Below are 23,813 nucleotides of genomic sequence, written 5' to 3' on the forward strand. Positions count from 1 at the left end.
CTGAATAAATAAGAGCAAAATAGACAATTTAATCATTGAGGCGCCCGAGCGGTCACTTGCATTGTACGTTAACTGGAGCGCATCTCATCCTCAAATACACAAAGCTTGAAATGTCTTTAAACGAAATAATTCAAAACAAAAAGAAATAGGCTACTCTCTTATGTAATCCATTATGTGCATTTCTCTCTATAGGCGCGTTTACTACGAATATGGCGATCGTCAACTTCATCTTTGCCATGCACAGACACTGACAGAAAACACTATTTTATAAATAAAAATCAGTGCACGCGTTTTAATAAAATTAAAACTTTAATTGTGATCATTAAAATAATTGAATATTAAATATTTTGTGGCCAAGTTTTGCTCATTTATTAATAGTATATAGGCTATATATAGGCGTAATTTTATTAAATTGAACAAGCGCAAAATTCAGCATTCAATCAAATATTCAAAAAGACTTAATAATAATGTTATTTCAACATAATATCTCGTTATTTCGACATAATGTGCGTGCAACAAGCAAGATGTGCATTTGTAAATCCGGGGATGCGTGCATTGATTTTTATTTATAATAGTGTTTTCTGTCAGTGTCTGGCAAAGATGAAGTTGACGATCGCCATATTCGTAGTAAACGCGCCTATAGAGAGAAATAACATTATTATTAAGTCTTTTTGAATATTTGATTGCTGAATTTTGCGCTTGTTCAATTTAATAAAATTAAAACTTTAATTGTGATCAGTAAAATAATTGAATATTAAATATTTTGTGGCCAAGTTTTGCTCATTTATTAATTATATATATATATATATATATATATATATATATATATATATATATATATATATATATATATATATATATATATATATATATATATATATACACACACACACACACACACATGTGTGTGTGTGCCCTCAGCACATGCGTTAAAAATTATCCGGCGCCGCCCCTGACTGCAAGAAACAGTTTGCAAGAAACTTTTTAACTGCAAGAAACTACAGCGTTGGCTGTTGTCTACTGGCTATTTAAATCTAGCGGGTTTGTCTCGTGCATGGTCTCGTGTCGCAAATACAATGACACTGGTAGTGACGATTCTGTCTGACCAATCAGTGATCTTCAGTGTTTTCACGTCACATTTTAGTATCGGTACGGTACGCTTGGAACCTCAACAGAGGTGGTACCATTTAAAGCGAGCCGAAGCGAGCCGTACCGTACCGTACCATGCAGTGGAAATGCGCCATAAGTGAGCCGTACCGAACCGAGCCGTACCGTACCATGCAGTGGAAAAGCGCCATATGTAGTCCAGTTCTGTTTAATATAATGATTAATGATGTGTTTGATGGAGTGAACCAAAGGATAAATAGGGCATTATATGCAGATGATGGAGCATTGTGGGTAAGGGGCCGTAATATTGACAATTTACAGCAAAGGATGCAGACAGCAATTAGTCAGGTTGGAAAATGGTCATTTGACTGGGGATTCCACCTTTCAGTGGAAAAAACGCAATTCATCTGTTTTTCTAAGAAAAGGGTAAAACCCACAATAGATCTTAAGATATATGGACAATCTCTCAAACAGGTTAATGACTTAAGATATCTTGGTGTGTGGTTTGATAGTAAACTTACTTTTAAAAATCATGTTCAGAAAATGGTAGACAAATGTAAGAAAGCAATCAATCTTTTAAAGTGTCTTTCAGGGTATAATTGGGGGGCGTCAGGCTCTTCTTTGAAAAGAATTTATATTGCATTAATCCGATCAGTGTTTGACTATGGATGTACAGTATACAAAACAGCAGCAAAAACTACATTAGCTGAACTGGACAGGGTGCAGGCTAAAGCTCTCCGGTTGTGTAGTGGAGCCTTCCGAACGTCACCTATCCCAGCTCTGCAAGTAGAGGTAGGGGAGATGCCTTTAAATCTTAGGAGGTTAAAACTTTCTCTAGCATATTGGGTAAACTTACAAGGGCATGAAACTACACATCCTACAAAACTGGTGTTAGAAGAATGCTGGGAATATGGTCGCATTGTGAACAGTAGTTTTGGATGGAACAGCAGTAAAGAGGCAGATGACATGGGAATCAGTACTATACCTTGCAGCAAAAATGTTAACTTGAGCACAATTCCACCTTGGTTTTTCTGCTATCCTGTAGTTAATCTAGAAGCTAAAAATATAATCAAGACGGGATTGTATCAAAGTGTACAGCAGTATCTAGAAGTAATATATGATGACACAGTACAAATATTTACAGATGCATCCAAAGAACCAGCAGGTAAAACGGGGGTGGCTGTATACATTCCTAAATATAAAGTTATAATACAAAAAAGAACCTCAAACCACCTCTCAATCTTCTCTGCAGAGATGATGGCCATCATAATGGCACTACAGTGGGTAGAAGAAGTGAAGCCATATAAATCTGTTATTTGTTCAGACTCTATGTCCTCCCTAACTAGCATCCAGACTGGGAAATCTGCATGCAGACAGGATCTTTTAGATGAAGTTCATCAGATGATTTTCAGGATATCTCAACAGAAGCTAATATTACAGTTCACTTGGGTTCCAGCGCACACAGGTATTGAGGGCAATGAGAAGGCAGATGAGTTGGCAAAAGAAGCACTCAAAGCAGAACAAGTAGAAGTACAGGTTCCACTCAGCAAATCAGAAGTGAAAATAATAATTAAAGATGGTATTCATAAACTCTGGCAAGATAAATGGGATAAGGGGGAAAAAGGTAGGCATTTATATAATATTCAAAAGAATGTAACAGTTAAAATGATCAGCTCACTTTCACGACAGGAGGAAACCTGGTTCATCAGGCTAAGGTTAGGACATACAGGACTGAACAGCGGCTTACACACAATAGGGGAACATGAGACAGGAATGTGCCCATATTGTACGGAAACAGAAACCGTGAAGCATGTACTTCTGACATGTAGGCAGTACTCTGAAGAGAGAGAAATATTTAAGAGGGTAACAAAGAACTCTGTTACTTTGAGAAACCTGTTGAGTCTACCTGGAACACAGTCTACAACTAAAGCAGTGATAGAGTTTCTAAAAAAAACACAACTAGCAAGAAGACTTTAGGCCAATTTTTTTTTTTTTTTCTGGAGGTTTGAGCTGAGGTTGAAGCTGGAGGAGCTGAACACGCAGCGCTAGCTGAAGCTTGGGCTCTGATCTTCTTTTTTTTATTATTATTATTTTTTATATACATTTATTTATGACTCCCCAATGTGATCACACCTCAATCCAGTAGATGGCGGTAATGCACAAAGATTGCAAGCTGCCAATAAAATTCACTGAAGAAGAAGAAGAAGAATCTTTGCTGTGTATGTTCAAACAACTCACTCGTCTCGCACGTTGAGCTGGCAATGTTTTACAGATGGTCTTGAAGTGGTAAGTGGGTAAAGCAACAAATCGGCATTGAATTAGTTATCGGATGATATTAAAAGGTAGTGGGATTACTTGTGGTTGACCTGGAAATTTTAACTTGATCAAAAAGTTATGGATTTGATATTAGCTGCGAATTCAGAGCATTAACTTAAGTTGTGTCAGTGTAACGTTATCGATAGCTAGCCTAGTCTAACCGTAAACTAGTTGGCTAACGTTACTGCCATACAAAGCCATAGTAACGTTATCTGAACGGTTTTGAAACATCTGTTCTGTTTTGTCTTGTGTCAAAGTCTCCAGCTGGTTCAATTGTTTTCAGTTTCATAGAAACGAGGGTGTTAAATTTGTTGTAGGCTAACTGCAAAATCCAACCTAACGTTATCAAGGCATCGCTATATGGTTCATGGCTAGCTACGCATCATGGCTAGCTATAGCCCTTCTGTCTGGTTCATAGGTTAAATGTACAAGTTACAAGTTACTAGCTTTTCTGTTAGCTCATAAATTACTCTTTACAAGTTCCTTATTTAAAATATAATAATGAGCAGTGTAACTACAGTATTTCAATGATTTTACTAAAGTAATGTTACATATTACATTTGATTTGATTACTTTTTTACATTTCTGTCAAATATTAACCATTTTCAAATAAACGGGGTAGTGTTAACCTTATTCAGCACTGAAATCTGTCAAACTTCTTTCAAAGTCCTTCATCACATATTAATATTAAAATAACTTAATTTCAGAGCACCACAAAGTCAGACCTCAGCACCTTTATGTACCTTTAATGTAAGATCGTTCTTAGGTCACATACCAGTTTAAAATCATAACATAAAAACTGCAATGGTACTGTTTTTAAAATCATGTGTAGTAGGCCTAAGTGTACAGTAAGTGTGTGTGTAAACATGCTTTAATGAAGTAGACTTCAAAAGCTTTTGAATTTGAGCTTACAGTTCTTTCATCAACCTGTCTTTTACATAAACTTACAAAATAGATACTTTAACTTAGTCCTCAGATAGAGGAGGGTTGCTGCTAGCTCCGTTAAGGTATTTCTGTCCCTCCCAAACTGCATTGAAATGGTATGTTTAGCAGCCAGAATTTAAAAATTTTCAGGGGGAGAAACCCCCTGACCCCTCCTAACATGATCCATATCACCCGTCAGAAAACAAGTGCAACGTCTCAGATTGTGCCCCCCCAGAATTTTGGCTTGCATGACGCCCCTGGCTGCTCAGGTCTGCTTAATAGGGTTTGGAGCTAAACTCTGTGATCAGGACTAGATGGCAAACAATACTGTAAAGGGGAGAAGACAAACAATATTATTATGTTATAAATAATTTGTTCTGTGTTCATCTGCTTACCTGTACAAAGTATGCATCATGAATAAGCGATATATATTGGATTTGATCTTTTAATAACACTGTTTTACTACATTAATACTAACTACAAACCTGATAAAAATGACTGATGGCCGATGGAGGAAAGCCTTATTTTGCCCTCCAGGTGGGCGTAATGGTGTGACGTCACATGATAACTATGAATTAACGGTTAAAACACTTTTTAAATAGCCCACTTAAAGTGTTTATTACAACTAAATTACTAAATGCTTAAAATTAATAAAAGTAAATGAACAAAAATTTGCGTTATATATTTAAACTCGTGAACGCCCCCCATTAACACCTGAACGCCCCCCTTTCAAAAATCTTGCTTCCAACGCCCCCCGTTGTTCTCTGAACGCCCCCTGGGGGGGCGGTACCGCCCCCGTTGAGAACCACTAAATTAACCATACAGTGCGTACTTTTAGGTTAAATAAATTTGCTTATTTCCATTCATCCATTGACCAATTGTCAGCAAAACCTTTACAAAACTACAAAATCTCTCATCTACACACAAGATGTGATTAAAAGCCCAAAATTACAGCTCAAGTCTATAGTTTACCTAAATTAACGTTACCTTTAGCTAGCCTAACAGCTGAGATGCTAACGGACTTTTGCGATGGTCCACAGTGCTCTGGCATCTTAACTGCTGCCACGCAACGAAACTAGGAGTACGACCGGTTTAAGATGGCGGCCGCATTTCTCAGTGCCCAGCGGCCAATAGGGCATCTAGTCTCTATATGATGTCTATGGAGGCTATGCTGTTAGTAGCGGAAACGGAAATGATTAGTTCATCTCTCGAGTCTTCGGGTTTGAGTCCTTCATTCTTTTGTCACGTGACTTGTCACCGTATTAAATACTAATTCACAACCTTTTTACAAACAAAGCGCGCTGTTATTTTTTTATTATTATTTTTTTTACTTTTACAGTTACATGATGCGTTTCTGTTCTCAGATGTATATAGGCTATATTTGTGAATTTCTGTCATGAAGATTATTTTCAGTAACATTGAATATTTAAGAGTTGGTTAATGCAAAGCTTTATCCTTATAAACCACTCTGATGAGACTTGTTTACAGTGGATTAATTTTTAGTTAATATCATAGACGTATACAAATATGGGAAATATATTGACTATTCAAATCTAACTTGACAAATTCAAGTCAATTAGACTATTACTAATTTTGTATCATCTGTATTTTATTTTTCTCTATTGAGTTGTTATATTATTTTGTTGTCCTTGTGTTATTAATGAATAAAAATCAGTTTAAAAAATTGAAATGAAGTGTTATGTATTTTGGATTCATGTACAGTGAGGAAAATAAGTATTTGAACACCCTGCTATTTTGCAAGTTCTCCGACTTGGAAATCATGGAGTGGTCTGAAATTGTCATCGTAGGTGCATGTCCACTGTGAGAGACAATCTAAAAAAAAATAATCCAGAAATCACAATATATGATTTTTTAACTATTTATTTGTATGATACAGCTGCAAATAAGTATTTGAACACCTGTCTATCAGCTAGAATTCTGACCCTCAAAGACCTGTTAGTCTGCATTTAAAATGTCCACCTCCACTCCATTTATTATCCTAAATTAGATGCACCTGTTTGAGGTCGTTAGCTGCATAAAGACACCTGTCCACCCCATACAATCAGTAAGAATCCAACTACTAACATGGCCAAGACCAAAGAGCGGTCCAAAGACACTAGAGACAAAATTGTACACCTCCACAAGGCTGGAAAGGGCTACGGGGAAACTGCCAAGCAGCTTGGTGAAAAAAGGTCCACTGTTGGAGCAATCATTAGAAAATGGAAGAAGCTAAACATGACTGTCAATCTCCCTCGGACTGGGGCTCCATGCAAGATCTCACCTCGTGGGGTCTCAATGATCCTAAGAAAGGTGAGAAATCAGCCCAGAACTACACGGGAGGAGCTGGTCAATGACCTGAAAAGAGCTGGGACCACCGTTTCCAAGGTTACTGTTGGTAATACACTAACGCCGCCTTCACACTGGCAGTTGAAATCAGCTCCGTAATACGCAATACGCCCCCAGCGGACGTCGTACTACACCGTTGAAAAGCGTCGGAAGGTTCGGAAGCGAGTAGAACAAAAATGGCGGAGAGATTAACGGTTGATTATGTCGGTGTCAGAATGTACTGTACTGTTTGATCTCTCTGTTGAGGGGGTTATAGAGACAGGCTGCTGCGTGGAGGAAAGTTCCCCAGGACGTTGACATGTCAGGTCGGCTAATGTGGTATAGGGCTTTTAATTGTATTAACTGCCCTAATAACGTTAGAAAATCATGAAAATAAAAAAATGACATGACAACTTATCGTTATAAAATCATTATTTATTTTATTAAAAGTTAAGAATTCAGGTTTGTTTATCAGTACCATAGCAACGCTAACTTCCGCTGGATTTGTCGGAAAGGAACCGTCCATAGCCTTTCGCAAGAGTTCAATTTTTTGAACGCATCCGGATGACCAACGGACACGATTTTTTTCGCACCGCACTCGTTCGGACCCGCTTCGGACCCATTCGCATGCGGTCTGCGAATCTCCATAGGAAGTGAATGACTTCCGGTCGTTTCGTAGCCGTATCGGAGCTGATTTCAACTGCCAGTGTGAAGGCGGCTAAGACGTCATGGTTTGAAATCATGCATGGCACGGAAGGTTCCCCTGCTTAAACCAGCACATGTCAAGGCCCGTCTTAAGTTTGCTAATGACCATTTGGATGATCCAAAGGAGTCATGGGAGAAAGTCATGTGGTCAGATGAGACCAAAATAGAACTTTTTGGTCATAATTCCATTAAACGTGTTTGGAGGAAGAAGAATGATGAGTACCATCCCAAGAACACCATCCCTACTGTGAAGCATGGGGGTGGTAGCATCAAGCTTTGGGGGTGTTTTTCTGCACATGGGACAGGGTCGACTGCACTGTATTAAGGAGAGGATGACCGGGGCCATATATTGCGAGATTTTGGGGAACAACCTCCTTCCCTCAGTTAGAGCATTGAAGATGGGTCGAGGCTGGGTCTTCCAACATGACAATGACCCGAAGCACACAGCCAGGATAACCAAGGAGTGGCTCTGTAAGAAGCATATCAAGGTTCTGGCGTGGCCTAGCCAGTCTCCAGACCTAAACCCAATAGAGAATCTTTGGAGGGAGCTCAAACTCCGTGTTTCTCAGCGACAGCCCAGAAACCTGACTGATCTAGAGAAGATCTGTGTGGAGGAGTGGGCCAAAATCCCTCCTGCAGTGTGTGCAAACCTGGTGAAAAACTACAGGAAACGTTTGACCTCTGTAATTGCAAACAAAGGCTACTGTACCAAATATTAACATTGATTTTCTCAGGTGTTCAAATACTTATTTGCAGCTGTATCATACGAATAAATAGTTAAAAAATCATACATTGTGATTTCTGGATTTTTTTTTTTTAGATTATGTCTCTCACAGTGGACATGCACCTACGATGACAATTTCAGACCCCTCCATGATTTCTAAGTGGGAGAACTTGCAAAATAGCAGGGTGTTCAAATACTTATTTTCCTCACTGTATATTTTTGAGTCATTCACTATGTTTTTTGTCCATAATAAATCACCTAAAATGTTTGAAACCTACACCTTTGTACATAGCTTATTATAACACTGTACACATTCTTGACTGGTTGTTTATTGTTTGTTTATTGTTGTTTTTTTGCCAACAAAGCTTTAAAACACATTGGATAACCATCCAAAAAGGAATTAAATCAAATTAAATAAAAATAAATACAAATTAAAAGAACACTATAAAGCCACTGATGAGTATTTTTTCCCTATTAATACTAAATTAATTTTATTAATAAAATAGTAATATTAGCAAGCGCTGAGCCAGAGTCGGACGCGTTCAGCGCTGTCATATATCACAACTAAGCAGTGTTTTCAACCTCAATGTTTATTTTAGGTTTCAGATATTTAAATACACATAAGCACGAGTAAAACAATACATTTGGAGTTTGTAAATGATGTCTGTGGAAGCAGCAATAACAATCTATTCAAATATAATTTGCCGACATGTGTTATTCATATCAGACAAACATAGTGGAAGTAACTATAAAGTTTACTCCATTCTTCTCAGTTCACCGGCCACTTTCTTCCATTTATTTCGGGAGAAACTGATGAATTTACGTGCTGTAAATCCGACTGACAGGACAACATTGCGGCGCCCATCTCATGTTATAGATCAATATTATTTATAAAGGTTTTTAAACAACCAAACACACTCACTTACACGTATTTGAGAATCGGAATATCAGACAAGCTAGTTGATGACATGGTAAGCACGTTTGTGAATATTTTGAATAAAAAAGAAAAAGCGAAATAAAAGCGACACATCTGTCGTACAGTATTATTGTGGCTGCGGTGTATCGCGTGACGCGTCGCCATGGAAACATTAAAGGGAACGTTCGCCTTGAAAAAACTCACTCTGGGGGTGGGGGTGTCAGTTAGGATATTTTAAACTTACGCGTGAAAGGGTTAAAGAAAAGATCAAAAATAAATATGTGTGTGTGTGCTGTAAAGTGGTTAGAAAAAAAAATACATCGGAATCGGCTTAAATCTGTATCAGCAGGTCAAACTCAATGAAAAATCGGAATCGGCCTAGAAAATTGTAATCGGTGCATCTCTATCTCTTATGTCTACAAAATTATTTTAGATATAGTATACAGTAAGTCTAGCTAGCTTGCAAATACTGAGGATACCTACAAGAGTCACCACTTCCTCTGGTGATACACTGCACACCAGCGTGCAAAGTATTACTTTGTATTATGGAGTCTGGAGATCCTTATTTCTTGTTGAAGGGGAACTCTATTCTTGGGACACGTTCCTTTCTACTGTTTCAACTGAATTTTATTAATATTGATAGTGTTTGGATGCTTTCAATGGTTTGTTCGAATTCTGCATTAGCAAAACACACACACACACAAAAAAGATAAAATTATAAATCTTTACCCGGACAAGTGACTTTTGTGCATGGACAAGTAAAACATAAATTTACTTGTCCGAAGGACAAGTGCCTCAAAAAGTTAATGTCAAGCCCTGGGTAAGGGCGATATTTGATTACAGTGGATTATGAACATGTTTTAGAAGGATCTAGGTATTACAGTGGAATAGAAATACAACACTTACCCAAAAGACCATAAAACAGTTGCATATAAAGAATAAAGAAAAGAAAAGCAGAACACTTACAGCTACTGGTGAACACAGGATTCTGATGAGAGGACCTGCAAACATCAAACAGTTTCAGATGAGGCGCATTCGTGGCACTGTGGCGGTTAACAGTCTGACTATGATATGCTGTAGATATAGTGTTTATAATGTGTAATGCAGTGCAGAGTCTGATGGGAGTGAACAGCAGAAAATTTGACATTCGAATATTTTTTTTAAATTAATTTTATTTATTTTTTGCACACCTGGGATCCCCCGCGAAACGGTTCTCATTCGCGCTTGAATAAGGCCGGCGACACACTGGCTGCGTGGCGTGAGCGTCTTTATTTCAGCTCCCATGTTAACAGGTTGGAGTGTGCACACTGCCTGCAAGAGATACCGACGTTCCTGCAACGGGAGTGTTCCCTGGCTAGAGCGCAGAACAGCGGAGTGTGTGTGTGGACAGAAGTGCAGAACAGCGGAGTGTGTGTGGACAGAATGCTTGAGCTTGTGTTTTGGGTTAAGCTGCTTTGCTTTGACATAGTGGGAAATAGAATAATAGAAACAAAATGTATTAGCCTTTTTACCCGTTATTATCAATCTAAATTAATCTCGTTTTTAATTTAACTTAATTTCATTTTTCTTTATTTAAATTTCGTTTTTCTTTTTTTAAATTTCTTTTTTCTTTATTTAAATCTACCCTTTACTGTGTCAGTAATTTGTTAGTCAGAAAAATATTAGACTACCTTAAAAGTATTGCTTAATTTAACAGACCTGTGTGTGTGCGTTTTATATCACTAGTGCATATAAGCCCTGCCCGCGTGAGGTACGTGCGCCGCTGTTCTGTAGTTTACTAAAAGTTTATTCATTCTGAATGTGTCGCGTCTCGCGTGTCCATCTATATTGCACCAAATGCGACACTGCACTCCCTTGTGAAGTCGACTGGATGAGCGGTTCTCGAAATAATCAAAATGCAAACGGACACACAGAGATTCCTGCCTTTATTAGAGAGAAGAATGTTAAGCCCCCTCTTTCCGAAGCTTTGAATATTCGATGTTCATTACTACCGAAGCTTCGAAGCTCAAAAAATGGTATTCGGATCAGCCCTAAAAATATCTCCACATTCACTGAATGGTCCAGGTCGCTCTCACTCATCATTATATGTTTGGTCTAAAACACAAATCCTCTCATGTTTTACCGCAGGACAGCAAATGAGTAAATGTTCTGTCATGTTTGCAGGACTGTGATATGAAGAGTGTGTGAAGGAACATATCTAGCAACTGTGTGGAAGTGAATAGCACATAACAGGCACAATACCAGTATAAACATGAATATCTGTGGGTTCAATACGCGTCACATGACTAAACTTACGTCTTCGTTCTTAAATGCAACCGTTTTCTCAGTCCACACTACAACACGAAAACTGCGTTTTCAAAAGCATCCTGAAGGGTTGGGGTCAGAATCCCTTGCCTCTTCATTATATAAATATATATCCTTTACATTATTCCTATAACAAGTACTAATCAAGTTTATAATCATTAACTATATTCACGAGTGATTCAGATATAGTTTTAATCCTATTTTGTTGTCAGCATTTCTGCTCATATATTTTTAAGTGTATTATGGTGTCTGTGACTGATCTTTATTGTCCTGGGCGAGGACCTTGAGAACAGGCCCTTTGTATTGGGAAAACAGCTCATAATAGAGGAGGGCAAGCCTGAAGGCCCATCAGATGCTCTGTGTCTGTTTTCTGCTGACCAAGCTGAGGTTACAGGGGTCAACTTCTACGTGACTTACATGATCTAGTTCACAGTTAGTTCACAGAATTGTATTTCTTTCATGTGTATTTCTCTAGAGAATAAAGTGGACAGTATCTGTACTTCTTTCTGAGGAGGGAAGGTGTTATCAGTATGTTTTGGGTAGTCTGACCTGATAACACTGAGCTCAGGCTCTCTACAACCTTGGTAGAGCTGTGATTCTCTTCTGCTTTTGTGTGTGTGTTGCATGTTCTGTGCAGGTCTCGTGATATGTAGCCGCAGATCTCGGGACCCTTCTCGACGACCTCAACATCGAACCTTCAGGGACTCGGACGACAATTATCTTGACTAATGTCAACGTACCCTACTGTCTATCTATAAGTGTAGGATTGTTTAGACTTTGTTCTCTTAGCCAATCAGAAGTAGCAAATGTGTAATGAATGCCCTTGGAAAAGGTATAATTGGTGTGAGATTTTGTGTAAGGTAGAGTTAGCTTGCGACCTCCTCATGAGACTTTGACGCTGGCTCTACCAATTTAACTGCAAACTATTCTTCAGTAAATTTTTACTTATTTGATTGAACTTCATGACTCCTGGTCTTCTTTCATCATATCTGGTCCTGGGTCTGAAAACTGTATACAATCCACTTTGGAGAGTGTTTTCAAAAAGGTTAGTTTTCGTTGCTAAAACGGCGTCTCAGTGCGGACGGAAGGCCAAAATGGAGAAGGCGTATTAGTGTGGACAAGGCCTGAGATAACAAGTGTGAATTACAGCTGTGTGTAATAGTGAAGCTGCTCATTTATTTACAAACACAGCGGTTATCACCTCAGTGCTGAGAAACAGCCCATAATCAAGCTTTCAGTAGCAAAGCAGCTTTATTTTAAACATTCACGTTCATTTCTATGCTCAATGTTTCTGTTCTTCTTAACTATAAAGTTGCATTTCTTTACTATAAAGTTTCCACCTTAGTAAAAAAATAAGTGAGTCTGTTTCATGATACGACATTAAAAAGACACGATCTTTGTGGGAAACCACATTTAAAACCACATTTAGAAGTGGCTCAGAACGAATGCGAAAAAATCGGATCTTGTGCGTTTGCATGTGTGCAACACACTCCGATGTGTCATAAGATGCGAGTAAAAAATAGGATTTTCTTGCGCCAGTGTAAACACAGCCAGAGATGTTGAGTGTCGAAATAAAGCTGTTGCATCAATGCATCGTATCATTAGTCTTTTGATCCATACCGATGTATCGTTACACCCCTAGTTGCCAATCCATGGTTAACTTGCTAGTGAACTTTATTTCATATGCATGATGTCATGAGTTTGTCTGGATATGAATGTTAGTTCTGTACCTGCTGCTGAAGCTGAGGTTATCTCCATCGGTCTGGCCTCGTCCGGCCGCCTGCGACGCCTTCTTCCCCAGCTCCAGCATCTCCTTAATGTTCAGCTCCACATTCATCACGGATATGTAGCCGTCTGTGAACACGACAGCAGAAGAGAGACCGTCTCCTTTCAGTCTCAGAAACTACATTAACTCCTGCAAGAGATTCTCTAGGACACTGAGATGACTTTCAAAAAGTGGTCAACTTTATCTTATCTTAAAGGGGTGGCTGATTATGATTTTAGTTTTCTAACTTCAGTTAGTGTGTAATGTTGCTGTTAGAGCTTAAACAACATCTGCAAAGTTACAACACTCAAAGCGAAGGGAGAGATTGTCTTTTACAGAAATCGCTTAAAGGACTACAACAAACAGCTGGCAGAGGCTACAGGAGGGTTAGTGACATCACCAACCCTAGAATTTATTTACTTAAACGGTTAGTTCCAGTCCTTGATTCTGATTGGTCACGAAACACGCAGCATTACACGTGTGTTGATGTGATTTCCACTGAAACAGGAAGACAGGGTGGGACATATCAAGTAGCTTTATGATAAAACACGGCTGTAACCGCTTCACCCAACGGTTCTATGCATCACTACACAACACCCCTAGCAACCACTCTTAGCAACGTCAACATTCTCAGTGATATTGTTCATTGAAGCTTATAGAGTATTGTGAGAGATTAAGTTAAGCGAGTGTACCTGCATTTACAGCTCAGTCCTATATTCATAAGAAAAAATCTGTTTGAATGTCCACTGCGATATCTTGTCCTTTTAACAGTTAAGGGGTTTTGCCGTGCTATGACACGTATAGTCATTTGTCAGTTGTGTCTTTCTTCTCTGTGTTCACAAGTTCGAGTCCTTTCAATGTAAAAGTCTTCTCTACTGACTGACTCACTCATAAACACAGTCTTTGTCTCCATCTAATGGCGAAATAATGTATTTAACTTCTGTTGCTGTTCACGGTCAGGGACTATTTTTTCTAGCGGAAGGAAGGCTTTTATGCTGGGTACACACCAAAAGATAATCGGGCTGATTTTGGGCCAATTTCCCCCCTTCCAACAATCCTAGCTATGTCCCGATTATCTTGATGGTTCAACAGATTATCTTATCAGATTTCCTCTTGGTGTGAGGTGTGTTAAGAGTGTCCGAACCTGCTCGGAAGAACGTCGGAGCCGCCCCGATCGCGAAACATGTTGAATATTTACGATCAGAAATCCTGATGTGTCCGACGCACGCTCTGAAGATTAGCACGTGAAACGAAACGATATCCAATCAGAAAGCGAGATGATGGAAGACACGGTCACACACACACTTGCAGGAAGCTGAGTGTTAAGGGTTCTATAGAGGGATTAAATAACTTTTTCTAAAGAGACAATAAATCCATCCAATAAAGAATAAATAAAGACAATAAAGAATGAATATATTTCTGTATAAAAGGTTATATATAATGGTGGGTACAATGTTTTTTTTCACGTGAATTTTCTGTGAAAATCATTCCAAACACTATCATCGCAATTTCTTCCTGCATATCATCCGCCATGCTTATTCTGAAGTCTCGCGAGATTCTGCGAGATTTCCTGTGTTCTCAGTCGAGACTCTGGTTGAAAATCTGTTAGTGTGTGGTGAGCTGTCTTTGTCACGTCTTGGCACACCACACACTATAGGAGCAAAACGCTTAAATCTAGGATTTTTTGTCCTCATGTTTGTGGTCTATCACATTTTGAAAATCTTATAAGATGTAAAAAATCTTTTGGTGTGTACCCAGCATAAGTGATTTTACTTCATGAAAGTTGCATAGATACATATTTTTCGGCTTTAATATTTGTATTGTGTGGCAACCATTTTATAAAAGCAATAAGGCACTCGAAGCAAGTGCTGTATCGTCAATAAGTCACGGCTGACTTCATTGTGCCAAACAACACCCTTCAGCCGTGACTTATTCACCATACAGCACTAGCCTCTCCTACCTTATTGCTTACACAATCCCCGCCCCCGGGAACGCGATTTATAGATTATCATGACAGAATCTGCTAATCAATGTCTAGAAGGTGGTTAACTCCACATCAGCAACTAACCATTCAGAAATGTCCTTCTTGAGCCTCTCCATCTTTGTCCGACTGCGGTTTAAACATAAAAGGCTAAAAGTGTTTGAAATTTTCAGTGTGTGTCTGTGTGAGGTAATCGGAGCTGTGAACACACACACACACACACACACACACAAAGCTCTTGAAGCTCCACCTTCTGTGCCGGGAGCAGCAGCTCATTTGCATTTAAAAGGACACGTTTTCACTCACCCTCAAAAAGTGACTTGGACTTATTTTTCATCGTGTGAAAAGGGCATTATAGGACCCCTTTAAGGATTAGTTACTGCTACAGTATAAGCCATGACTAGAAGATCTGTAAGAACGTCTCACATTTGTGGTTGGGGTCTCTGGCCAGCCATTTGCCCTTGGGGCAGTTGACCGTTCGGATGATGCTGATGAGATCCCCACTTTTGACGGGCAGGTCGTATTTGCGGAGTTTGCTGGCCGCCAGCACTCGGGCCCGATACATGGGCTCTTCCAGTCCGGTGATCTATGGGGAAACATGGGAAATATATCAGGACCTGCAGGACGCCTGGAGGAGTTACACTAATGTATGTCACCATTAAAGATCAGAGCAAACGGCATCTAGAAAAGTGTGCTTGAGCTATCCATCTTTACAGTGAACACCAGTGCGTTTGAATCTATATCTGCGCTACATTAAGTGTGGCTTTAATTTATGCGTCTGAATTCACTTTAAACTTCTTGTGCAACATGTTCCTCTTTTTGTCCTTCTCTTTCTGCTCTTTCTTCTCCTTCTCCAGACGCTGCTTCTCTTTCTTCTTCAGCTCTTTATCCTCCTGGTGTTCAGGGCTCAGCTGCTTCTTTCTGGAAGAGTCACACATGTTTTAGCAGGTCAGCGTCTATGAGGAACAAGCTTCGCTCAGAGTCTCAGTTGGTAAATCACCAGATTGGCAATGAAACATTTACATGTGTTACAAGTTACGTATATAAGTGTACATCTCATGTCCAAGTGAAAAAACTCCCAATAATAAGAAATCATAAGACATAAAATTATAATCATATTTAATATAATTGAAATTAATCCAGTTATTTTAAAGTAATAATTATATATATTTTCCTTGCTCAGACAACATTTTCACTGGCCTCAACACAAAAGCCTGATTTATTAAGATTTTTTTTTTTACTCCAATAACTTCAATTCATAAACACACTTTTGCTGGAAAATGATGGAAAACAAGGCAAAACATTGCTGACTGTATACATATTAAACACATTCTTACTGAAACTTTCAAGACTGTAATGAGTCGTTTTTGCAAATTCAGCAAAACTTCTAGATAATATCTGTGACAAATCAACAGAATTTGAAACAATGAAAAGTGTGTCACAGAAAACTAAATCTGATGTACAAGACCAATGGATCTAATGGCATGACTGGGCCAAAAGGGCATGTGACCGTACTATAGCCTGTCCAGAAGAGCTATTTTCATGACTATAGCGAAGTTTCCATCCACTTGTCAATCGAATTATCTGAAGTTCGGTAAAAAAACTCATGTGAATAAAGCTGGTGAAAGTGTGTTTCCATCCAACGGCTTTAAAGCGAATAAAAACCTGTGCATAATGACGTCACATGCTGTTTTACGATCAGATTGGTATAATCGAATTGATTTGAGACATTTTAAGGGGTTTCCATTAATTTTCGCACTGAATCACACATTCAAGCAAACATTTGCGAACAAAGTTTTTCTAGACAAAATGAATTTATACAAATAGCGTTTCCATCAGCGTTTATCGCATAAGCCGTATATCGATCAAGATAAAATCCGATGAGACCGAACGCATTTCATTTGAGTCGATATTCATGAAATTCAATCGAATTTTACTGTTTCCATAAGGCATTTTTCATTCAATATCACTTAATTCGGATAAAAACGTGTGGATGGAAACATAGCTAGTGTGTGCATTAGTGCCCGCTTTTTTAGCGGCGTTGGTTATGGAAGTATTTTCTCCATGTATTTCTCCCATAGGGATTTTTAAAAAGTCTTCGCTAAAGCATTATAAGCCACGAACCAAACCAACCAGCTTCGAGAATCACAACATAAAAAACATTTTGAAAATTGGACAAAAAGACAAAAGTACGAGACTGAGAACTTAATGGCTTTAGTGAGAAAGAACTACCATCCCATGAAGCATTGCAGACAGCATAACTGAATTAATAATAAATTAATATAAAACTACTTTCACATATTGTGAAAGAAATATTCACACATCATATAGTATATACATACTTAATAGACTGACTCAAAATGCTTCATGGGATTGGCCGGATATTTTGGTGCGTTTTGCTTGTTTCGAGACTCTGATTGGTGTAATTTTCTGCACAGCATCATGGGTAATGTAGTTTTCACCAGGAATTCTGCTGTTAATCTTAAAAATAAGCTGAAATAACGTGAGCTGACGGCCTCAACAGAAGCAAATGCCATCGATTAACATCTCGTAGCTCACAGCAGGGCTGAATATAAAGGTTTATAAGGTGAAAAAATATTTATCTGTGGAGAAAATGAATACTAGTTTTTACTTGAACCCATTAAGAACGTTTTCTCTCATAATTTACATCAACGCGTTGTTCTCAAATTTAAACCTCCAATTCTTCAAAATCTTGTCCTCCCTCAAAGAATCTGCTGAGGACATGGGATGTGTTTGAGTTTATCATTAGATTCTTTAAAGGACATTTTTTACCCACATTATAGTAATGAGATTTAGTTTTCACAGATTACAGTAGAGTACATGTATCTTCAGTCACAAAACAAAACTCATAATACCTTTCGTGATGACTGTGGCCATTGTGATCTTCAGCTGTATTAGACCTTCACATCGCGAGGGGAAAAACAACAAAAGACAAAAAGTTTGCACTGCAAAAAATGCTTTTGTCTCATTTCCAGTCCAAATATTTAAAACATTCTTAAATCAAGAGGCATTTACTAAAGTAGTAAAATGCCATAAGATATTATACCTTATTTTCTGGGGAAATAAATCAAAATCAAGTGAGTTTTTGCTTAAAACAAGTAAGAAAAATTATCTTGTTTCTGTCTGAATTAACATTATTTTTCTGACCCCATTGGCAGATCATTTTGCTTTTTTTTTTTTTTAAGCAACAACTCTCTAGAAAACAAGACAATGTCTTTTGGCATTTCACTCATCTAGTAAAAGTACCTAGATGGGGCGCACTTACTAAATGAATAGTGAATTTGGACTGGTATATTTTTAAGTATAATTGGACTGGAAACAAGACAAAAATACTAAGTAAGAAAAGCATTTTTTGCAGTGTGCTCTTTTCTTAAACTGTGCAGCATTTGAAAACCACATTTATCATCAGTTTCCTGACAGCAGCAGAGTGAAATAAGTGCTGACAAACCACTGAGAGACATGCCATATATTCTTCCAAATCTCTTCTTTCTGTCAAACAAATCAAGAGATCAACAGAAATAATACACATCATTATTAGCATTGCTCAAGCTGGCAAAGACACATGCCATCATGATATATCAAACATAATATTTCATGTAAATGAACAATTCTTTAATAAATGGCAATTATAAGAGTGAATCCCTCACCACATGGCCGTTATCAGCGTACGGATCTGAAGGAGAAACGCATCAGTCATTATCCTCCACTCATTGACTAGAGCTGCACTGCTAACATAATACTCACTTTTAGGAGCTCCTTTACTCTTGAACGAGTTTTGAGCAAAAGAAAATTTGGGAACAGTCTCCACATCCTCATAAACATTGTCAAATGTCCCATGCAAATGCCTTTCCTTAGGAAAACTGAGGGGAAAAGAACATATAGATGAGATGAAGTCTGTTCGGCAATATTAAAGATACAAGTTTAAACCTTAACTCTCATCCTTCCCATTCTGACCCGGAATAATTTTTTATTATTATTATTATTATTATTATTATTATTATTATTAATTTATTTATTGAGTGTTCATCAGAGGAGTCCAAGACCCCAGGACTTTTGTCACACCTGAACCACGAATACACGCACAAAAAAAAAGAAGAAGAAAAAAAAAAAAAAGATATATTCGAGGAGTTCTGTGGTTGTAATTTAAAAAAAGTAACAAATCCTTCCCTCTCGGGTCACCTTGACTCCCTTAGGAATGAAATGAATGCGAGGAATGCTTCAGTACACATAGAAAAACCCTAAAATGCTATAAAAAAAAGGTAAAAGGGTTATGCATGAAATTGATACAATTTCACGGATATAAAAGGAATATGGACATTTCATTCTACCGAACTACACGCAAGTGCAGGATTACAACTCACAGGTCAGTTTATTAGACAAATTAAACTTGTGAGGTAACGCAGCGCTGTTTCACTTGGTCTAACATTACACTAGCACACTAAACTGCATTTAAATGTGTTGAAATGTATGTGTTAGTCTGTCTGTATGAGACTAGCAGTAAACTAGATCAACATTAGAATAACATACAGATCATATTCTGACATTTTATCATTGTTGAACTATATAACATTGATTAGTTTTATGTAAATGTGCTCACCTGTTTAATAAAGTACATGTAGGAGCGGTCGAAGTCTCGGACGTGGAGCTCTCGTTTATATACTGTCTATGGGAGCTCTAGGCATCTCGAAAACACCGCGCTGATATTGACTCTCGTTTTAGTTCATTTTTATCCAAAGTCTGCTTGCCATGGTCCGTAATGTTTGAATGAAACAACAACAGCGTGAAAATAGACATTGCGAACTACATTGTCCACGTCTGTCACCTTGGTTACTATCAGAGGGCTCTGGTTCATAGCTCTGGTTACCATGGCAGTACAAGCGGAAACCAGGGAGAACGCGGATATGACGCCATTGACTGCGATAAAACGGAAATAAAGAAACGGGACGTTTCTCGAATTAAATTAAAATTTCTCCTGGTTTGAAAGTTGTTGGAAACAGTCGGGATAATGTAAGTACACAATTAAAAAAATATATATAACATAGATATAGTGATTTTTGCTATTTTTAAAGCAAAAAGTTACATATTGTGCCTTTGCACAAACCTCCTATAGTTAGGCTAATATGAAGGTTTTTTTCTGTTTTTGAAAGAAGTTTCTTCCGCTCACCAAGCCTGCATTTATTTGATCAAAAATACAGTAAAAACAGTAATATTGAGAAATTACACTACAATTTAAATAACTTTTCTATTTGACTATTTAAAATTTAATTTATTCCTGTGATCAAAGCTGAATTTTAACATTTAAAAAAAATAACTAGATTAATCACGTTTTTTCTGATTGATTGCAATTAAGAACATTTAAGGTTGTATACTTTAATATATTTTATTATGCAATAATCTCCAAATAAATGTAGAAATAACACAAAGAAAGTATATATTAAATACTTGTTTAATGATGTATTTTTAAGAATGAAGGCCAGGATCACTGATAGTAGTAATACTGAAACTTTTATGCTGTAAAAGTGTGAGTGGAAAACAATTTTAAGGCAGGACCTGTATTCAGCCCAATTCAAGACTATATAAGCAGCAAACAAAGGAAGATTTATTGCTCTTCCTTGCTACCAACAATCTAGTACGCCAGCTTTACTAGACGCAAGAAGCCGACTAGCTTTAGCTATTTTTACATCTGTCAGTTAGTACTCATTTATAATCTGTAACAAGTATTCTTTTCATTTGATTATTTTAGTAAAGTTTGTTAAACATTTACTATAATCATCTGACTGGACCTTGGATCATTGGAGTACAGTTTTCTTCTGCCTGGATCAGGAAATCCTTCCTGGAGGAGACGCACGAGGGGTGAGCATTACTTTTGATACAAGAATAATTACCAAGTGTTCTGATTTGATCATATAGCCTAGTCAAAGAGGCAGCATGTAGCAAGGTTATAGTTACAGTGTTATAGTGCAAAAAAGGTTTAAGTAGTACCACAAAAGATAAACTTATAATACAGGTAATCAATCTATTATTTTTATAATAGAATATTAACTTGTATAGGCTGATCATCTAACTTCTTGAGGACACGACTAAAGGATAGGCTCTTTAGTTACCGCGTGATTATCTCGATAAACTGAGTATGGTTTTAAGATAATTGGGAACGGTATTAATCGTGAATCCATCACAGTAAACCTGACAGCAAAAGACTACCTAAATAGGGGTTGATTTATGGTTAAGCACGCCAGAGGTAAGTCTCGAGGACAGCGCTGTAGGACCAGAGAGTACCGAAACAAACCCTCAAGCAACTATTTTAAGACTATTTTAAGTATTCTCATAGGAGCAGATGCACAGTCATGGATAAAATAACTAATATCACTCTACTCCCACAAGATCAACTAAATGGGCTACAAAACGAAGCAGGGAGAGCAGAAGGGAGAGAATTCCTAACCGTTGATCGTACTATCTATACATCCAACTCGGATGGACTAGGACGTCTGGTCAGGGAGGTTGTCGCAAAAAGATCAGAGGATAAGGTTACAGTAGAAATCCTCGTTAGAGGAGCTAATATAGTGGTAACTAGAAATGGTATTCCATGCCCAGACGCTCTAGTCACGGCTGGATCACCCGCACCATCAGATCAGACGGATCGGGAAGCAACAGGGCGTGACTGTGGAGACCCTGGCGAGGGATGTGGAGTAGCTATTCCCAAACAAAGAAATCTCATAGCTGGGTTCAGTCCCCTAACTAGAGAGGGAGAATCATGGGAAATGAGAGAGACAGGGTTTAAACCGTACCAAACTTCAACAGGGAGAAAGTTAAACGGTAATAAACCCAGAGTGCAGGTAAATACAGACCATAATCGTAGTTCAGGTTCAGAGGATCCTGAAGATGAGGAAACACCTCGCAGGAGTAGGGTTAATAATAAAAAATCCAGAAGTCAGTCCAATGAACGTCGAAGCAGCTCGCATAAGAGGGAAAACAACACCCTGGGAGGGGGAACATTTCTAACCCACCCTGGTCATGTGTTTAACCCGCTAAACTCACAAGTAGCAGCACTAAGGGGACCAGGGCAGAAAATAATGCAGCTCGCTTGTGGACTTACTGCTGATGAGATCCTGGACATGCCGGGAAGCAGCACAAAAGAAAAATATTACATGTTAGCAGAACAGCTAGATTGTATGCAGAATGCCCTGTGTTATATTTTATTAGATGACAATACTAAATATGATAAATATGAACCGACGATGGCGGAAGTGTGGAAACTACGGGAGGCCACTCGTAGCAAGGCTCCCCGCCCTAAGGGTAAAGTTTCAAGAAAACCGCAGAAAGCTGCTTCACCTGAAAGAAAAAAGGAAGCGTCAACTTCCCCTTTCAGTGAGGTAGACCTAGCAAGGGAAGAGTATAGACAAGAAGTAGAAAGTGGAGGTGAACCTTCTGATTCTCCCTCCAGCTCAGACTCTGATAAAGAGGAAGAGAGCAGGTGCCCTAAAAAGCCCTTGTCAGTTAAACCACAAATAGATTTGTCCATCCTAGCTGCGGTATCCAGGCAGAATAGGAGAAGGACGCAACCAGAATCTGACACAGAAGTTATAGTCTCTAAACCTAGGCGAGATCCAGCTAGACAGGCTAAAGGAGACAGTATCACTGCCATCCAGTTCCTGCAGAATATGAAATTCCCAAGGGCAAAAGATGACAATATGCTTAAGGCAAAAGCTGAGCTGACCTGGAGAAAACCCTAGGTACCTCAACTAGCCTGGTAGAGCACATGATAACATATCATACAGGATTATCCATACGCCTGGAAGCCCTTAATGCATACTACTCCCTGGTGATAGGTGAAGATGAGGAAGCTGAGTTCAGGAAAGACATAGAATTTGTAAAAACCGCAGGCCTTTGGCTATACCTTTCAGGGAAAGCCAGACAAGGGTGGACAGCGGGAAAAATGTTAGCCAAACTAAAAAAGCTAGCCATAGAAATACCTGGATGTCATGAGATAGCAGGCTGGGGAGCAGAAACAGACTGGTCCAAAATGTCTATATTTGCAGCCCGATATGACAGGGCAACAGTGATAAGAAATAGGACCAGAGAAAGCTCAGGTCAAAACAAAGATAAACCAGTAGAGTGGGATAGAGTCAAACAAAAAACTGCCTATCAGAAACCTAAAGATAAATCAAATAATAGAAATGAGGGTGAAAGAGGAACTACATATATAGAACCTGACAAATGGGCAAAACTGACCAAAGAGCAGAAACAAGCCCACATTAATAAACGAAACCAAAGCAGAACCGATAGATAGAGTAGTCAAAGATACGAGTTAAGAAAATTACTAGAAAAATATATAAAGACAATTCGGCCAATAGTAAAAATGATTGTGGAAAAATATCAGATAAATATGAGTATACAATATTGGGAGGAATCCCAGCTCCACAATGACAATATCCATTAAATAAAACCGCTTATAAAGAAATAAAAGAGACTATAAGCGAACTATCCCGCAAAAGGGGTAATAAGTATAGGGAAAAATTGTCCAACAAATTCTCCAATTCTCTAAAGTAACAGAACCGGATAATAGATAGCTAATTAATGCAAAAGATGCTACAAATGGATTAAACGAAGGTAAAATATTATCTAAAATTTACTTGGCTAACGGATTTTGGTCCATACCTTTAGCCAAGGAAAGTAGACCGCGTACGGCTTTTACATTTGAGGGAAAACGATACGTTTCCAGACAGAT

The 23,813-nt window shown here is 38.3% G+C and overlaps 2 protein-coding genes across 2 annotated transcripts in view; both read right to left on the minus strand.

Moving 5' to 3' along the window:
- The window catches only part of LOC311087282 (NACHT, LRR and PYD domains-containing protein 12-like), a gene marked incomplete at its 3' end in the record, with an annotated part of 349,673 nt that overhangs the window by 182,280 nt on the left and 143,580 nt on the right, over positions 1-23,813 (minus strand). The gene's annotated exons all lie outside the window — the stretch shown is intronic.
- The window catches only part of LOC311087026 (uncharacterized protein), a gene marked incomplete at its 3' end in the record, with an annotated part of 30,350 nt that overhangs the window by 2,917 nt on the left and 3,620 nt on the right, over positions 1-23,813 (minus strand). The window contains exons 5-12 of the mRNA XM_084120280.1: positions 18,833-18,982; positions 18,736-18,761; positions 18,537-18,577; positions 17,944-17,988; positions 15,856-15,988; positions 15,494-15,653; positions 13,052-13,175; positions 9,984-10,018 (exon numbers count right to left, since the gene is read on the minus strand). Of these exons, the coding sequence (XP_083976406.1) occupies positions 9,984-10,018; positions 13,052-13,175; positions 15,494-15,653; positions 15,856-15,988; positions 17,944-17,988; positions 18,537-18,577; positions 18,736-18,761; positions 18,833-18,982 (714 nt within the window). The remainder of the gene's footprint in view (positions 1-9,983; positions 10,019-13,051; positions 13,176-15,493; positions 15,654-15,855; positions 15,989-17,943; positions 17,989-18,536; positions 18,578-18,735; positions 18,762-18,832; positions 18,983-23,813) is intronic.

The sequence above is a fragment of the Abramis brama genome (genome assembly GCF_963993115.1).
Source record: "Abramis brama genome assembly, chromosome: 7".
In the NCBI taxonomy this organism is placed as follows: Eukaryota; Metazoa; Chordata; class Actinopteri; order Cypriniformes; family Leuciscidae; genus Abramis; species Abramis brama.